Here is a 16,783-nt window from a genome sequence, read left to right on the forward strand (position 1 = left end):
GTCTCTGGGAAGCCCATTTAAAATAGTTTGGATCTGACTCCTGACCCCTGGGGTTTTTAAATTGGAGGAGGAATGACTGGGGTCTGGGGGTTGATTGTGCAGATTAATACTCCTGAAGGACTGAAGCAGTAGATGAAAGGAAATGTCGGGAGGGGGGGCAAGGACCCAACTGGGTCAAAGGGTATTGTGTTCATCAACAGGGGCCCCTGCCTCCTGTATAGTCCTTTACCTGCTACCTTCCTTCCCTGCCCAGTTCCTCACATGAGGACACCCCTGGCTCCCATCCCCTCTACGGTCATGGGGAGTGCAAGTGGCCAGGCTGTGAGACCCTTTGTGAAGATCTGGGACAGTTTGTCAAGTAGGTACCCATCTCCTCACCTCTAGCACTCTCCCCACCCCACCTTGGTCACTGACCACCAGTTAGTCTCGGCTCTCCTCACTCCCACAACTGCCACTTCCTTCCCTTCTCCTTTGAATCTCAAGTCCTGAACAGGTCCCCAGCCATTGAATCCAGGACCTTGCTCTCTGTGTTTTGAGGGGATGGGAATGCTGAGACATGTGGGTGTGAGTCCAGGGGAGCTCTCTCTGCACATAGTTATCTCGGCCTTCCTCCAGCCCTTCCTCGCCCCTTCAGCCAGCTCTTGGGGAACTAGAGCCCTGCCTCTCCCTCCTGGGGAGACACAGAGCCGCTTGAGGGGTAAGGCAGGGAACAGTGTCCAGTTCCTATATTCTCCCGGTCTTCCCAGTCAGGGGGCAGGAGGAAACTGTCAGCAAAGTGATGGGGCCTGAGGGGGCAGGTGGGCAGGGAGGCAGGACTGTCGGTTGGCGTTGCCACAGTGGTGCCAGGCTCTGTCACTGACTGATTAACTCTGCTGTCTCCCAGCCCCTTGCAGCATCAGGGTCAAACAAATTGTTTTCACGCTTCGTCAGAGGTTTACTTAATTAGTTCATTTGCAATTAGATCTCTCTGTAGCTGGGATTTTAGCAAAGACATCAAAGGGAGCTGACTGGGAGGACGCCTCTTCTGTCTTCTCTTTCTTCTGGCTGGGCCACCTTTTCTGTCTCTTTGTCCCCCGAGCTCGGTCTGTCTATCTTTCTGTCTTTGTGTGTGAAAGGAAGTGGGGGATGGTGGGGGAAGGGGGGGGGGAAGAGAACAGTCCAGGGAGCCAGAGGCAAATCATAGGTGAAATCTAAATCTTCCCTTTTCTTCCTCCCACAGACACCTCAACACAGAACATGCACTTGACGACAGAAGTACAGCCCAGTGTCGGGTCCAGATGCAGGTCGTTCAGCAGCTGGAGATACAGGTGTGGCCCTCTTGGTGCTCTCTGGACCCCACTCTTCCTTCCCCTAACCCCAGGATCACCTTTGCACAAGGCCTCTGGGCAGCCAAAGTGTTCCCTCCTTACCTGTCTAAAGTCTCCAGGTTAACTTGGATGGGGAAGCTGAACTCTAGAGAGGCATATTGTGGACTGAGGGGAGGAGGAAGGGGTCTGGATCTAGCCCTGGGAGGACCAGCATAGTTAGTGTGTCCAACATAACACTCGATCCTCTTGGCTGATGGGTCCACTGGACTTGGGAGACAAGACATGCACAATTTCCCAGTGGTTTGTCTTAAGCAAAGGTTGTGGCAAAAATAGGTTCTGGCAAAGTCAGAGTGAGGAATGTGAAGAGATCACAGAGAAGATAGTGGCCTGAACTGCAGATACCCAAGAGACAGAACAGGAGAACCAATCAGTCAATGAGAGAAATTAATCTGTCAACAAATATGGATGCACTGTCAGCTCCCTTCTAGATTCCACTTTCCTGAAGGGGGTGGGGGGGTACATCTTTGCATTTTCCACAGCATCTGACAATGGGTCTTGATATAGTGGACACTCAATAAATAGCCTGTGGGTAAATCAATTAGCTAATAAGCATTTATGAATAAATGCTAAATTCTAAATGGGTTGCATAGAATGAACAAAGGTGGGAAACCCTGGAGTTTGATAGGACTCTGGGTCTAAGGGATACCTGTGTGAGGTCAAGCAACTGAAAAGACTTGTATTTGCCATCTTTTTTCTCTCCTTGGTTTCTCCTTACCTTTCCCCTTGAGGCAGAGGATTGAGGAAGGATGGTGTTGGATGCTGATGGAAAGGGAAAGGACTAAAGCCTGGAAAGACTCTGAAATCCAGGCTTTCTATCCCATCTTTTCCCTCTCTCCCTACAGCTAGCCAAGGAGAGTGAGCGACTTCAGGCGATGATGGCCCATTTGCATATGAGGCCTTCAGAACCCAAGCCCTTTAGCCAGCCGGTGAGATGCTCCATGCCCCATGAATCTCCTGCTCCCTCTGGTCCCTATGACCCTTCAGACTTTCCAGTGGGGCCTTACCTTCCAAGAACCCCCTAAGATTTCCCAGACATTTTTCCCAACCATTCCTTCAGTTCTTCCCTCTAGAGGTTGCCCCCCATTTAGTTGCCACCCTTGTGGTTCAGCTCTGCTCCCCTCAAAATTGTTCCCTTGAAACCAACCTCCTTGAACTTTGCTCTCTCCCTCCCCTACTTACTTCAGTATTTGAAGTTCACCCTTACCATTCTGACTCTGAGATCTATAAGAGTGGAGAAGACATTTGAATCCAAGAAGACATTCTTTATCCATACCCTCCATCCTCCTTAGCTCTGCTCTCATCACCCTTTCCATTTTTCATAGCTGAACCTGGTGTCAGGCTCCTCACTCTCCAAGGTGACTGTCTCTGCAGCTGATTCATTCCCGGATGGCCTCGCCCACCCTCCCACCTCAGCTGCCGCCCCTGTTACTCCCTTACGCCCCCCTGGCCTCAGCTCTGCTACTCTACACAGTGGAGGCCCTGCCCGCAGGAGGAGTAGTGACAAGTTCTGCACCCCCATCTCCTCTGGTGAGGGTGGGGAGACGGGGGCAGGAGGATCACAGAAGGGAGGCATTGTGGTTTAGGGGAGGGGGCTTTCTTGGGTCACAGGTCTGGCCCTCTTTATATCCCTCTTTATATCCCTCTTCTCTCTTTCCCAGAACTGGCCCAGAATCATGAGTTCTACAAGAATGCAGATGTCCGACCTCCCTTTACTTATGCGTCTCTCATCCGACAGGTGAGCTTCCCAGAGAAGACGATGGAGGTGTTAGGATAAGAGAGTTCATGAAAAGCCCTCCCTTCTGTTCTTATTCCCCTTTCCCCAAATCTTCCTCTAGTTGCCTATTTGTCTATGAAGAATTCTCTCTCCTTTCCTACTACCCCAATTCCTGCCCAGCCTTGCCCCTCCCTGACCCCCCCATGGACATCATCTATCCCTATCCCTTTAGGGTCAGGGGAAATGACTTATTCTTTTCCTGTCTCCCTCATACACATGTGTAAGCATGCATATGGATTCTATTCTATCCTATTCTATTCTATTTTATTCTATTCTATTCTATTATATAACATAAATGTACTCAGTCTCATAGATGGCACATACATCCCCACATTCAGTTTTTCAGTTTTACCTTCTCTAACCATTTCCTACCAGCTCATCCTTTCTGTCACACCCATACACATATATAGGTCATACTCTCTTATCTGATATAGATCTAACTCGCACATATTTCCTTAGACATATATACATCCATTCCCACTTACCCCTCACACATACACACACACACACACACACACACAAAATCTTTGGTCACAGGATGCTATATATCTTGAGTGTATATGTGTATGTCTATGTATGTGTGTATATAGCTGTAGGATCACATATGTTCATATATGTTTGGAGGGTAAGGAAGAAAGCCAAAGAGATAAAGACAGACCAATCAACCAACCTACCTACCTAAAAGGGATTTAAGAGGTTCAATTCAATTCCTTTATTTTACACATGAGAAAGCTGAGTGCCAGGGTGGGGAAAGTAACTTATCCAAGATAGTAAGCAGGGATTAAAGACAGAGCAAAATTCAAATGCACTTCTTTAACTCCAAATCCAATACTCTTTCTTTTTTAAAAAAAATTTATTTTTATTTACTTTAAACTTGATAAACAACAAATAACAAACATTTCTATGTTCAAAGAAGAATTGAAAAGAAGGATTGCATATGAAACCAAGGGTCTCTTATGTACAGCCTTTTTTTTAAAAAAATTTTTTTGGTTTTTGTTTTTGCAAGGCAATGGGGTTAAGTGACTTGCCCAAGATCACACAGTTAAGTAATTATTAAGTGTCTGAAGTCAAATTTGAACTCAGATTTGAACTCCTGATTTCAGAGCTGATGTTCTATCTACTGCGCCACCTAGCTGTCCCAGTTTTTTTTTAGGCATAAAATAAATTTAACAATTTCAAAGCTATCTTATTTATCTGAACCTCCCTCTGAACTCCCTTCTCTTTAGTTGTACATTAATTTAAAATATTTCAATGATCTTTTCTTGCTTTTTTTTGAGCATCTTTTATTACTAAACTCCCTCTCCTCCTAAATCTTCTCTCCTCAGTTTTTAATCCTTTCTTTGTAACAATGAAACATATTCAATAAAACAAATCCACACATTGGCCAAGTCAAAAAATGTATGTCTCACTCTTTACCTCTAGTTCAACACCTGCTATAAATATTTTTGTACAGATGAGACCTTTTCATCTTTTTTTTTTTTTTTTTTTTACTTCTTGTTATATTGTTGGTTCAAAGGATATGCATAGTTTAGTGACTTTTTGGTATCGTTCCAAGTTGCTTTCCATTGCTCTACCAACAGTGTCTGTCTTCCCATATTCGGCACTCTTTCCATTCATATCCACACATCTTTTTTTATACATGTCTCCTCAGTGTCTCTGTAACTTTCCCACTCTCCCTTCCTTGTTCCCTCATCCTTCCTCTCCCTTTCTCCTTCCTTTGCTCTTTTTCTCTGTCTCCCTTCCTTTTCTCTCCCTTCTTCCTCTGGCTCCCTCTCCCCTTCCCTTCCTCTCATGTATGTACTTATGCATTACAAAATTAGTCAGCCATAATATTTTCATATTGCAGAACAGCTTGATGTTACAATGTATAGAGTACTGAAAAGAGTCAGAAGGTCCTGAATTCAAATCCTGATTCAAACACTAAGCTGTGTTATCCTGGAAAAGCTACTTAATCTCTACTTCAGTTAACTCATCTGTAAAATGAGGATAATAATAGTACCTACCCTTTCGGGTTGTTGTGGGGATAAGATTAAATAATATTTATAAGTCACTTTGCAAACCTTAGGTGCTATATAAATATTATTATTATTACTAAAGCTATAAGTGTACATACATGCATACACACACACACACACACTTACAACCTTCATAAAGTCTCAGTGTCACATATGTAGGAACTTTTTCAAGGACTATTATGGATTCAGAAACAGCTAGTAGGTAGTAGTGCAGTGGATAGGGTTCAAGACCTGGCATCGGGAAGACCTGAATTCAGTTCTGGCTTCAGACACTAACTAGCTGTGTGACCTTGGGCAAGTCATGTTACCCTGTTTGCCTCAGTTTCTCATCTGTAAAATGAACTTGAAAAGGACATGGCGTTCTACTCTAGAATCTTTGACAGGAAAATCCCAAATGGGGTCACAAAGAATCGAATATGACTAAAATGATGTAATCATAAAAATTGTTGGCCCAAGGGATTGTTGGAATCCTAGGAAAGAGAGGCCAGTATTATTGATTTCCTAGCCCTAGAGGAAAGTAACCTGTTTGACCTCTGCTCCCCTTGAAGGCCATCCTGGAGACCCCGGACAGGCAGCTGACGCTGAATGAAATCTACAACTGGTTCACCAGGATGTTCGCCTATTTTCGGCGGAATACAGCCACCTGGAAGGTGAGACACTTCCTTTGCTTTGCCTCTCCTCCCTTTTCTAAAGGTCCCCAATAATATGGCAACCCCTCCTCTAGTTTTACATCTAGGGTAGGAGATTCCTATAGGCAATATTAATGCTATAGCCCAAAGGTCATGTTCTCTTCCTTTAGAAACCAAGGCCTGTCCTTTTCTTATTGGATTTGTTAGAAACATTTTTGACTCAGGTATATCCCCATATTGGTCCCATATCATCATCATTATTATCATTGTTGGGGACCCCTAGAACTCAGATACTTACTCAGAGATCCTCTGGATTCCATATTTCAATTCAACAAATAATTATTAAATACTTATGATGTACAATATCAGCTTGGCATAAAAGCTAGGAAACTGACCTCAGAGTCAGGAAGACCTCAGTTCAAACCCTGCTTCTTACATGTGCTGGCAGCAAAATCTGGGTAAATAACTGTGCCATATATTCAGGATACAAAATCAAAAATGAAAGCATCTCTGTCTTCAGGGAGCAGGTTTGTACTTTCTTCTTTCATTTTAGGGAAAGTGGGGGATAAAACAGACACACAAATAAGCATAAAATGAGGACAATTCAATCGTGAGGGAAAGGATTAAGACCTAGGGGGGATTGGGTTCAAGGAGGTTGGATCATCTAATGAGCCTTTTAGGAAGACAGAGATTCTGAAAGGTAGAAAGCAGAAGGGAATATGGTCCAAGTATGGAGAATAGCTTGTATGGATGCAGGAAGGTGAGAGAGAGAGAGAGTTTAAAATTCCAAGAATGACTTACAATCCAGTTTAGGTGAAATGTAGAGTTTTTAAAAAAGAGTATTATGAAATAAGGCTGGTAGTGGGACACTAGATTATGGAGGGCCTTAAACTAGGTTGAGGAGTTTTTATTTTATTCTACAGACAACAGTGAGCCACTGAAGGTTTTTTGGTTTTTAGTTTTTAGAGTGGTTTTTTTAATTTGTTTTTTGGGTTTTTTTTTTTTGCAAAGGGAAACATGATGAGATTTGACCTCTGGCAACTATTCAGGTTACAGAGGCAACCTCAAAGGGCATAGGCCTCTTGATGTGGAATATCCAAACCATCCAGAGGGACCCTAGAATTACTAGCACTGGAGCATGAGGAGTGTTCCAAAGACCACTGAAGGAGACTAGCTTTTGGGGAAATTGGACATGGGGCCAAATACAGGTCTGTGGACATGGGCACAGACACATACATAGACTTGTACACAGTCATGGACATACATATACCCTCCCCCATTCTGCTGTCAGAAGCAGAAAGATAATTGTCTCAGTCCAATTAGTCATTTCAACACCTCCAGCCATAAGTTTTCCTAGGGGGACAAGAAAGAGAAGGGGAGGGAGGACTAGGGAAAATGGGACAGGGAGTTAGGGGCCAGATACTGATAGGGCCTTCTGTTTTCTCATTGCCAAGACTGTATGTGGGGGGCAGGGAGTGGTGGAGAGAGGGAGAGAGAGATGGAGACACACAGAGAAACTCAGATAGATAGATAGATAGATAGATAGAGAGAGAGAGACCCAGACACAGAGAAAGATGGAGGGATACAGAGGAAGACATAGAAAGAGATGGAGAGAAAGGAAGAGAGAGAGATTTCACTCACTGGCAGGTGTTGTCAGATGAGGGGCTTAGGGCCTACACAATAATGTTGGCATTATGGCTCAGTGGAGAGAGGACTGGAGGGAGCATGGCCATCTGGATGGGGAAGAGAAGGGGCAGTGTCTGCAGGGAGTTGCTAGGATCTTTGGCTTTTGAGTCCCCCTGCTGGTCAGTATTGGAACTTCATGGGGTACAAGATCTCTCTTCCCCAGTGCTGTGGAATGAGTGGGAACATTTCTGTGAATTAGGATCATAAGATCATAGATTTAGAACAAGAAGGAACCCTGGTGCTCATCTACTCTAATCCAGCCCCCTATTTAACAGATGGTGTAACCGATATTTAAAGAGATTAAATGACTTGCCCAAGGTGCAAAAATAATTAGTGGCAGAATGAGGATTTGAATTAGATTCCAATCTAGCACACGTTGCACAATCTAGCACTCCATAGTGTCCTAGTACTGAGACCTCAGTAATTGGACTCAAGATCCTGTCTCCTACTTTTAAGTCCTACTGCCTCGTCAGTATAATACTGCCCTGGTTTATGGAAAAAGTCGAAATAGGTAACCATTGAATTGGAAGAGAATTCTAAGGGTTATCTGAGTCATCCTCCTAGCTCTAGGCGAACCTTACCTAAATCATTCCGGAAAGATGGATGTTGACATTATTTTGAAAGAACCTCAGGACTATTGCTGCCTTCTGATCCCCATTCATCCATTTTAGCCCTTCCTTGAACTCACTGTCAGAAAACTTTTCTGAATAGCAGTTTAGCTTAGTAGATAGAAAACTAACCCAGAGCCAGGAAAACCAGAGTTCAAATCAGTTCCCACTTCACTTACTAACTTTGGGTTTGTAAGGTGGGGCAATAGATCACATTTGTAAACCTCCAACCCCTACAATATTTTCAGTTTCCTCATTCCTTGGACAGAACATGGGTTAGGGCCATAGGAGGTATTTTGCCTCCCCCCAGGACTGAGGGGTAAGCAAAGTCACTCAGTTAAAATGTCACTTCTATTCCTTGGACTTGGGTCACAAGGTGAGAGTGTTAAGGTCCAAAAGCAGTTATGGTGAACCAAGCCGGGACAACTCATCTGATTGGCTGTAGGTGATGTCATCCCTCTGACTTGCATCCTGCTCCTAGACTCTGGGGCTCCTTTCAGGCTGGCTGAGCCCTCTAGAGGTCATCTCATTTAGTCATTAGCCTCTAGACAGGACAACACCTAAAGGAGTCATCTATTACTTAACTGCTGTGTGAGACTGCATGGGGATGGGGAATAGAGGTGTGTGGGACTCCGTCTTGTCCAAGATGCATACCTGCCCAAACTAGAAAGTGTGCATTCACTCTCTCATTATTTTATTTATTATCCACCTTAGTAAAGACCATTTCCTCTTTGAAGATGGAGAATAATTAGAGAGCATATGATTTACATAGACCTTTGATTTCCTCTAGCCCAACACTTTGTTTTTACAACTGAGAAGTCTGAGGTTCAGAACAGAAGGTGACTTCTACAAGGTCACATGGGTAGTAAGCTGCCCAACCAGAATTCAAACTCAGATGCTCCAAAGCCAGGGCTCTTTTTACAGCATTTCTTAACATTCTCTTTTAGAAAGCTTTTTAGAGATTGAATAGTTATGTAGTGCCTCTTCATTTCTCCTTTTCAGACCAAACAATCTCTATGCCTTTCCCTCTTTTTACTATTTCTGATTTCCTACTCATGAGGCAATTCTTCCTCTGTTTCCTAGTCCTACTTTCCTTTCCCAGATGCATCAGTGTCAGTCTATTATAATAGATAATGACCTGGTCAGTGTTGGGACTCTGTGTGTGTGTGTGTGTGTGTGTGTGTGTGTGTGTGTGTGTGTGTGTGTGTGTGTTGGGGGTAGGGATAGGGAGATTGGAGAGGAACAAGGGAAAAATCACCCTCTTGACAAAAGACTGGAATTATTCTGATTTTTTTCCCTCATTGTATGCAACTCAATAGAATATACCATATTAGAAGGTGGTCCACCCTGGACCTCAGATTTTCTGTGACCATATTTTAGCCCCCTTGCACCTAACTCCTGACCTTTGGGTCCCAGAGTTCATAGGGTCATACTCACTTCTCCTTATCTGATCCAGATTCATCTTTTGCTCTTATCTCCTGCCCCTCATCCTCCCTTCTCCTTCTACTCACACTTCCTATCTTACTCTTCTACTCTCCCTCCCAGGCCAGGCCACTAGGGTTCAGGCCTCTGCTATTCATCTCCCCTGGGGCAAAACAGAAGCCTGGCTTCATAGATTTCCTATCCCCTCCTCCGTTCACCCAGTCTTTCCTGCCCAGCTCCCTCCTCATCCCACCCCTTTCGTCTTCTTGTTGGATCCCTTTCGCTGGAAGGACCAGGTCAGGGGGAGAGGATGGGGAGGGGGCTCGGGGCCAAGCCCGGCCATCCCAGAGCCAAGAGACACCATCTGCTTCTCGGAGCTGCAGCCCTCCCAGGCCCCCTCCCCAGCTCTCTCCTCCCACCCCCTCCTGGTGTCGGGCCCCTCCCCGGGCCCTTGTTGTGGGGCCGGTCCCTTTGTTTACGAAGCCCCCGCCAGACCCCTTAAATTGCCGTTAATGTTTCAGCGTAACGAATTAGTCTCTCATCACGAATCAGGCTTCGAAATGAGGGAAAAAAGCCCCGGTGAGGCCATCCTCGGAAATTGGGGTCATTCTCATTTGCAAAGCGGAGGATCCGAGCCCCGTAATGCGGGGAAATTTATTCCGAGGCAGGAGCCCCGGCGTGATTAGGCCCTTTGTAATTATCGCTCCGAGAGATTCCACTCCAGCCGCCTGCCTCCCTCGTGGATTAGCAAGCGAGTCGGAAAAATACACAGGATTTAATTAGAGGCAAATTAAAATTGGTAATGAAATCGGGCCAGTTGCAAGTGGCAAGAGTTGGAAGAGAGAGAGGGAGAGGGGATCTCGAGGGGGCACAGCGCCCGCCTGCCCTGCCCGCTTTATTCTCTGTTTAGAAATGTAAAGATAGAGTCAGGGACCAGGGACAGGGCCGGGACACAGGGAGAAGAAGGGCAGGGGTGGGGAGGAAGGCAAGGACCCCGCTACAGGAATGAAGACTGGAGATGAGGACAAGGGAAAGAATGAGAGCCAAGGAGAGAAGTAGGTCAGAAGATGGGGCCGTGGTGGTGAAGGAGGAGAGGGGAGTCAACTCATTTCAGCAGTTATTAATCGCTTACTATTTTCAAGGAAGGATAGGGTAGCTGAGGACTGTGGTAGGGAAGAGAATACAGTAGGTCCCCATCGAAAAATCAAGAGATTTGAGAGAAGGCACCAGATTATCCACATTCTAAAGGAATGACCTTAATTTTAGAGGCAGACCCAAAAGTGTCAGAGATAGTGATTTTTCTAGATCCTTTGCTTAAGAGCATTGAATGACTCCCCATCTTCAACTTAAAACCGGTACCCACCTTCTACACCGTGACTCTCCAGCCTTAAATGTGCCCTAGCCAAACTGAGATACTCCTTCCTGAAACATGTTCTTGGTTTCCCAAACCACACTGCTCCCTCTCCTTCCTATTCCCACCCATGATCAAATGCTATTTCTTTAGTGGTCTTCTCTGATCTCCAACAGAAATGATCTTCTCTTCTGAAATCTTGGGGCCTGTTGCTTGCTTCTCACTTATTACACTTTCATATTATACTGTGTGGTAGAGTTTCCTATGTTCATGTCTTATGCCCTTATTAGACTTAGTCGATTTGAAGCTCATTTTGATCAGAGATTTATCCATAGTAGATGTTTTATAAATAAGCTAGAGAAGCTTAAAACTGCTTTAAGACTTAGCGGATACCTTATACTTGTTGAGTTGGATTGCTTTTCCTTGCTGATCCTTTCCTGCTACCTTCTTTTTCAGTCTAATCAATTCAATTTATATCAATAATTATGTCTGGATGTGGAATATTAGAATCAGAAGAGATCTGGGTTCAAATATAGTTTCTGGAGCTTAAGTAGTGGAGGGTGACCTTGAACAGATCATTTAACTTCTCTGAACTTCAGTTTCCTCATCTGTAAAACAGGGATAATGACACCTGTAATCCCTACTCTCAAGAAACTTACATTCTGTTAGAAATGGTAAGTTTTATTAAATTCTTACCATGTGGCAAACACTATGCTACATGATGGGAATACAAAGAAAAAAGACAGACCCTGTCCACAATTAGCTTACATTCTATTTTTAAAATGAATTTTTTTTAATTCAATGAAAATCTGCCTTTTCTTCCTTCTACATTCCCCTTTCCAAGTGAGAAAGTTGGGAGGGAAACCCCATTACACAACAAATTATTGCATTGACCATGACCAAAAATATATGTCTCAATCTGCACCCTGAATCCTTCTATCAAAATCACCCTTCTATCAGAAGGAGGGTAGCATGTTTCATCAAAAGTCCTTTGTAATTTCGATTGGTCATTATGCTGATCAGAATCCTGAGTCTTTCAAGATTGTCTTTATAATGTTGTTGTTAAGTTGTTCTCCTGTTCTTTTCACTTCACTCAGCATCAGTTTATATAAGTATTTCCAGATTTTTCTAAAACCATTACCTTCATCATTTCAGCCCAGGAGTATTCCATTACTTATATATACACCATAATTATTTCTCAAAGAATAGATCACCCATCAGTCTCCAATATATATAGTTTGCATTCTCAAAGGGAAAACAATACATACAGAAACACAAACATAAAATAGAGCATAAAGGCTAGACTTGTGTTGTCATTGGTATAGAGAATTTCCAAGGGATTCAAGTCAGCATCTTTGCTGCAACCTAGAGCCTTAGAGAGTCTATAAGGCTATAAATATAACCTAGACTAGTGAGAGGTTATGACCTTCCTAGGTCATAGTTGTATGTCAGAGACAGGATTCGAACATAGTTTTTCCTAGCTTCAAGGCTGACTATTCAATAACACATGTTCCTTCTACACATACATAGGCATAGAACGAGCTCATACAGAAGATGATGCTTGTGGGAAACTAGAGAAGGACTTAAGGAAGGAATGAATTCCAAGCATGAGACAGCTAGTACTAAGACACAGAGATGGGAGAAGAGGCATGAGAAACAGCCCTGGATCATAGAGAAGTTGGACCACAGAGTGTATGGAAGGGAGTAAAATGTAATAGGCTGGAAAATTAGCCAGGGGTCAAATTGGGAAGAGTTTTGAATGTCAAACAGAAGGGCTTAATACATGTTCCTGGAGATAACAGGGAGCCAGTGGAGCTGATTGAGTAGTAAGGTGGGGTAAGATAAAACTCATATGGAATCGAACAAGAAGGGGCCACTAGGTGGCTCAGTGATTACAGAACTGGCCCTGGAGTCCAGAGGAGGATCTGAGTTCAGATCTAACCTCTAACAGTTACTAGTTGTGTGACCCTGGGCAAGTCACTTCACCCTCTTGCCTCAAAAGAAGAAGGAAGAAGAAGAGGAAGAGGAGTAGGAAGAAGAAAAAGGAGGAGGAGGAGAAAAAAGGAAAGACTTGAAGCAGGGAGACTACATGGAAGACTATTATAGTTTGGGGAGAGGCAATAAGATTCTGAAGTAGGATGGTGCTTGTGTGGGTGGAAAGACTTAAGGATCAGATATGAGAGATGTTGTAGAGGTAGAAATGACATGATTTGGCAACTGATTTGGATATGTGGGATGACAGTGAGAAGTTAAAGATGAGTTCCAAGGATATGAATCCACTGATTATAAGGATAGTAATTCTCTTGACAGAAACAGAGAAGTTTGGATGAAGGGATATTCTCAGGCGAAGGGATTCAGTTCACTTTATTGAATATTAGGATGGGGGCAGCTAGGTAGTGAAGTGGATAAAAGTCTTGAAGTCAGGAGGAATGGAGTTCAAATTTGGCCTCATTAGCTTATGTGACCCTGGATAAATCACTTAACCCTGATTCCCTAGGGGGGGAAAAAAGATTGTAAGAATGTCAGAGCTAGAAAGGGACAATTGAAAGATGATCTAGTACATTTTTTCATTTTACTAAGGAAGAAACTGAGGCTCAAAAAAGGGAAGTGGATTCCATGGTCACATAGCTATTTTAGTGGCAGAACACAGTAGTTCTATTTCACAATGCTACGTAATTTTATTTACTTTCTTTTTAATAATGCCTTAAAAATGTCAGAACCATTTATGGATTGTCCTTCCCCATCCCTCAGTCAATCCTCTCTGGTAACACAAGAATAATATCACTACAGTTAAACAAAACCAAGGGCGAAAAAGTATCCATTTCTGGGAGTGTTTGCCACATTCTGACCCTGTGGCTTCCCACCAGTCTGCGGCAAGGAGGGAGATGAAATTCAATGCAATTCAGTAAACATTTATTAAATGGTAATACTGGGAATGTAAAAAGAAACAAAAGACACATCCTACCCTCAAGGACCTTACATACCAGGCAGACATACATACAGAGCAGCAAGCTAAGTACAGGATCAATAGGAAATAATTAACAAAGGGAAGGCCTTGGAATTAATAGGGGCTGAAAAGATGTATTCTTTTATCTGTTCACCAATTTCAAGACTGATTATTATAATTATTCATAGTATGATTTCATTCTAATGATCATGTTGTTTATATTATTTCCATATTATTCATTTTCCCCCCAATGGGAGCTTTTGTTTTTTGCATTATTTGATAATGCTTCCTTTCATTTTTTTCATTCTTTATCTCATTTGATCCTCACAAGCTGTGGGATGGGTGCTATTATTTTAACTCATTCTACAAGTAGGAAAATTAAGACTCAGGGGTCAGGTGATTTGTCCAAGATCACACAGCTAATGTTTGAGATAGGATCTGAACACATGTAGTTTCATTGGTGTGAGGAATATCTATTGTTGCAGATCAGTAACTTCTCTGCAATTTATAGTCATATAATGTTGCCTGAGTCACTGAGAAGTTCATTGTTTTTTCTGAATTACATATCCTGTCAAACTAGCTACCTATCAGAGGCAGAATTTGAACCAAAGTATTGGGATTCCAAGTCCTGTTTTCTGTCCACTACACCACACTGTTGCTATCCAATTTTGTTGTTATTCAGTTGTTTCAGTCATGTCTTTTTTTGACCACATTTGGGGTTTTCTTGGCAAAGATACTAGAGTACTTTGTCATTTTCTTTTCCAGCTCATTTTATAGATGAGGAAACTGAGGCAAGCAGGGTTAACTTTCTAGTAAGGGTCTGAGATCAGATTTGAACTTGGGAAGATCAGTCTTTCTGACTTCAGACCTAGTATTCTATTTAGTGTGCCCCAGTTTAATATGCTTATTAAGCATAATCTTAATAATAGTTAATATAATAATATGCTTTCCTATGCTGACCACTGCCCTAGCTGTTGGAGATATAAAGATTAAAGATGAAATAGTCCTTATTCTCAAGGAATTTAATTACAGTCCATTGAGAGGTGGCACATATCCTCTTACCAAATTCCAAATCAAATTACATCAATTTACATTGTATTCCAATCCAATGCAAAAAAAAATAATTGTGACGTAAGTTATTAAGAATATGTTAAGAAGGGGTGGCTAGAATAGAGCACCGGCCCTGAAGTCAGGAGTACCTGAGTTCAAATCTGGCCTCAGACACTTAATAATTACCTAGCTGTGTGGCCTCGGGTAAGCCACTTACCCCCATTGCCTTACAAAAAAAAAAAAAGCAAACCTAAAAAAAAAAAAAGAATGTGATAAGAACAAAGGAGAAATCTAAGTTGAGAAAGAAGAGATGACTTTTACATGGGAGAGTTAGGGAAAGGGTCAAAGACAATTTTATGTTAGAACTGAATAGGACCAAATGAGGAATTGTATTTCAGCAAGTAGGAAATGGAATTGGAAGAGACTACATAAGCAAAAGTTCAGAGGTAGTAAATGAGAAAAGGACAGAGGGTGAAGCAGTTTGGTTGGAAAACCAAGATTATTGTCCTAGAGCTGGAAGGGATTTTAGAAGTCATTAAGTCCAACCTCCTTGTTTCACAGGTTAGAAAACAGATCTAGAGAGATTAACTGACTTCCTAACAAAAATCTGAGGCAGGATTTGAACCAGGTCTTCCTTAATCCAAGACCCTCTATCTACTACATCTACAAGAGTATGAGTTAAGGCTGAATGAGTCTCTCTCTCTCTCTATCTTTTCCTTTTTTTTTTTTTCCTTTTTTCAAGGCAATGGGGTTAAGTGGCTTGCCCGAGGCCACACAGCTAGGTAATTATTAAGTGTCTGAGACCGTATTTGAACCCAGGTACTCCTGACCCCAGGGCCAGTGATTTATCCACTGCGCCACCTAGCCTCTTTCTTTTTATCTCCCCCTGTCTGTCTCTCTTCTCTTTCTTTCTGTATGTCTGTCTATGCTATCCCTCTGCTAGGCCAATATCCCCTCCCATCTCTCCCCGTCTAGACCTGTTTCCACACCAGGCATCATCTATTAAACAGAACAAAACCTTAGACTATATAATGATATTATCACTCTCTTGGCTATTTGGCTTCGAATGTCAAAATGATAATGAATTTATTCTTTATTCAGTAGGCATTGAAGCATTATGGAAGGTTTTTGAGTAGGAGAGTAAGATGCTCAGAGTAATGTGTTAGGAAGGTTATTCAGGAGGCAGTATAAAGGATGAATTAGAGAGAAGAGAGCCTGGGGGGCAGGAAGACAGTAGATAAAGTAAGAGGAAATGAGGGTTTGCACTGTGGTAAAGTTCAGTGGGAGAAATATTTTCAGGTTGATTTAATAGGACTTGGTTTGCATGTGTGGAGTGAAGAAGAAAGATGCCAGGATGACTCTGAGGGTTTATGACTGGGAAGATCAACAGAAATAGAAGTTCAAAGAAAGGAGGTTTTTTAAGTAGGAGATATGAGTTCAGCTTGACTTGGAATGGGAGTTTGAGCTTGCAGAAGGACATTCAGATGCAGACAATTGGAAATAGGAATCTGAAGCTCTCAGAAGTCAAACCTGGAAATAAAGATTAAAAAGGCATCTACATAGAGGTGATAATTAAAGTCAAGGGAATGGATACTGCATTTTGGGGGTGCCATGTGGATGGTAAGGAAGAAGGAAAAGAAACCAGTGAGAAAAGAATGGTAGAAGAAATAACAGAACACAATGTTTTGGCAGCTGGGGAAGAGCGAAGTGATCACAGTGGTCAAAAGTGACACTGCTGTAGAGAGGCAAAGGCTACTGCATTAATGATAGGGGACACTAGTTACCTTGGAGAGAGCCATCACAATAGGGTCTCAGTGATGCAAGATAGATTCAAGGTGAATGATGAGTAACTTCAGTTATCCCTTCTACCTTGAGACTTTCCCCACCACAATTTTACTTTATCTCAGGAATTTGGGGGGGGGAGTTTTGTGGAA

The 16,783-nt window shown here is 42.8% G+C and overlaps 1 protein-coding gene across 2 annotated transcripts in view; it reads left to right on the plus strand.

Moving 5' to 3' along the window:
- Positions 1-16,783, plus strand: part of FOXP4 (forkhead box P4) — a 107,905-nt gene that overhangs the window by 74,070 nt on the left and 17,052 nt on the right. For both annotated transcript variants that reach the window (XM_074236910.1, XM_074236911.1), the window contains exons 8-13: positions 254-358; positions 1,220-1,307; positions 2,210-2,293; positions 2,690-2,894; positions 3,026-3,102; positions 5,705-5,806. In XM_074236910.1, the coding sequence (XP_074093011.1) occupies positions 254-358; positions 1,220-1,307; positions 2,210-2,293; positions 2,690-2,894; positions 3,026-3,102; positions 5,705-5,806 (661 nt within the window). The remainder of the gene's footprint in view (positions 1-253; positions 359-1,219; positions 1,308-2,209; positions 2,294-2,689; positions 2,895-3,025; positions 3,103-5,704; positions 5,807-16,783) is intronic.

Source organism: Macrotis lagotis, chromosome 5, assembly GCF_037893015.1.
Source record: "Macrotis lagotis isolate mMagLag1 chromosome 5, bilby.v1.9.chrom.fasta, whole genome shotgun sequence".
Taxonomy (NCBI): Eukaryota; Metazoa; Chordata; class Mammalia; order Peramelemorphia; family Peramelidae; genus Macrotis; species Macrotis lagotis.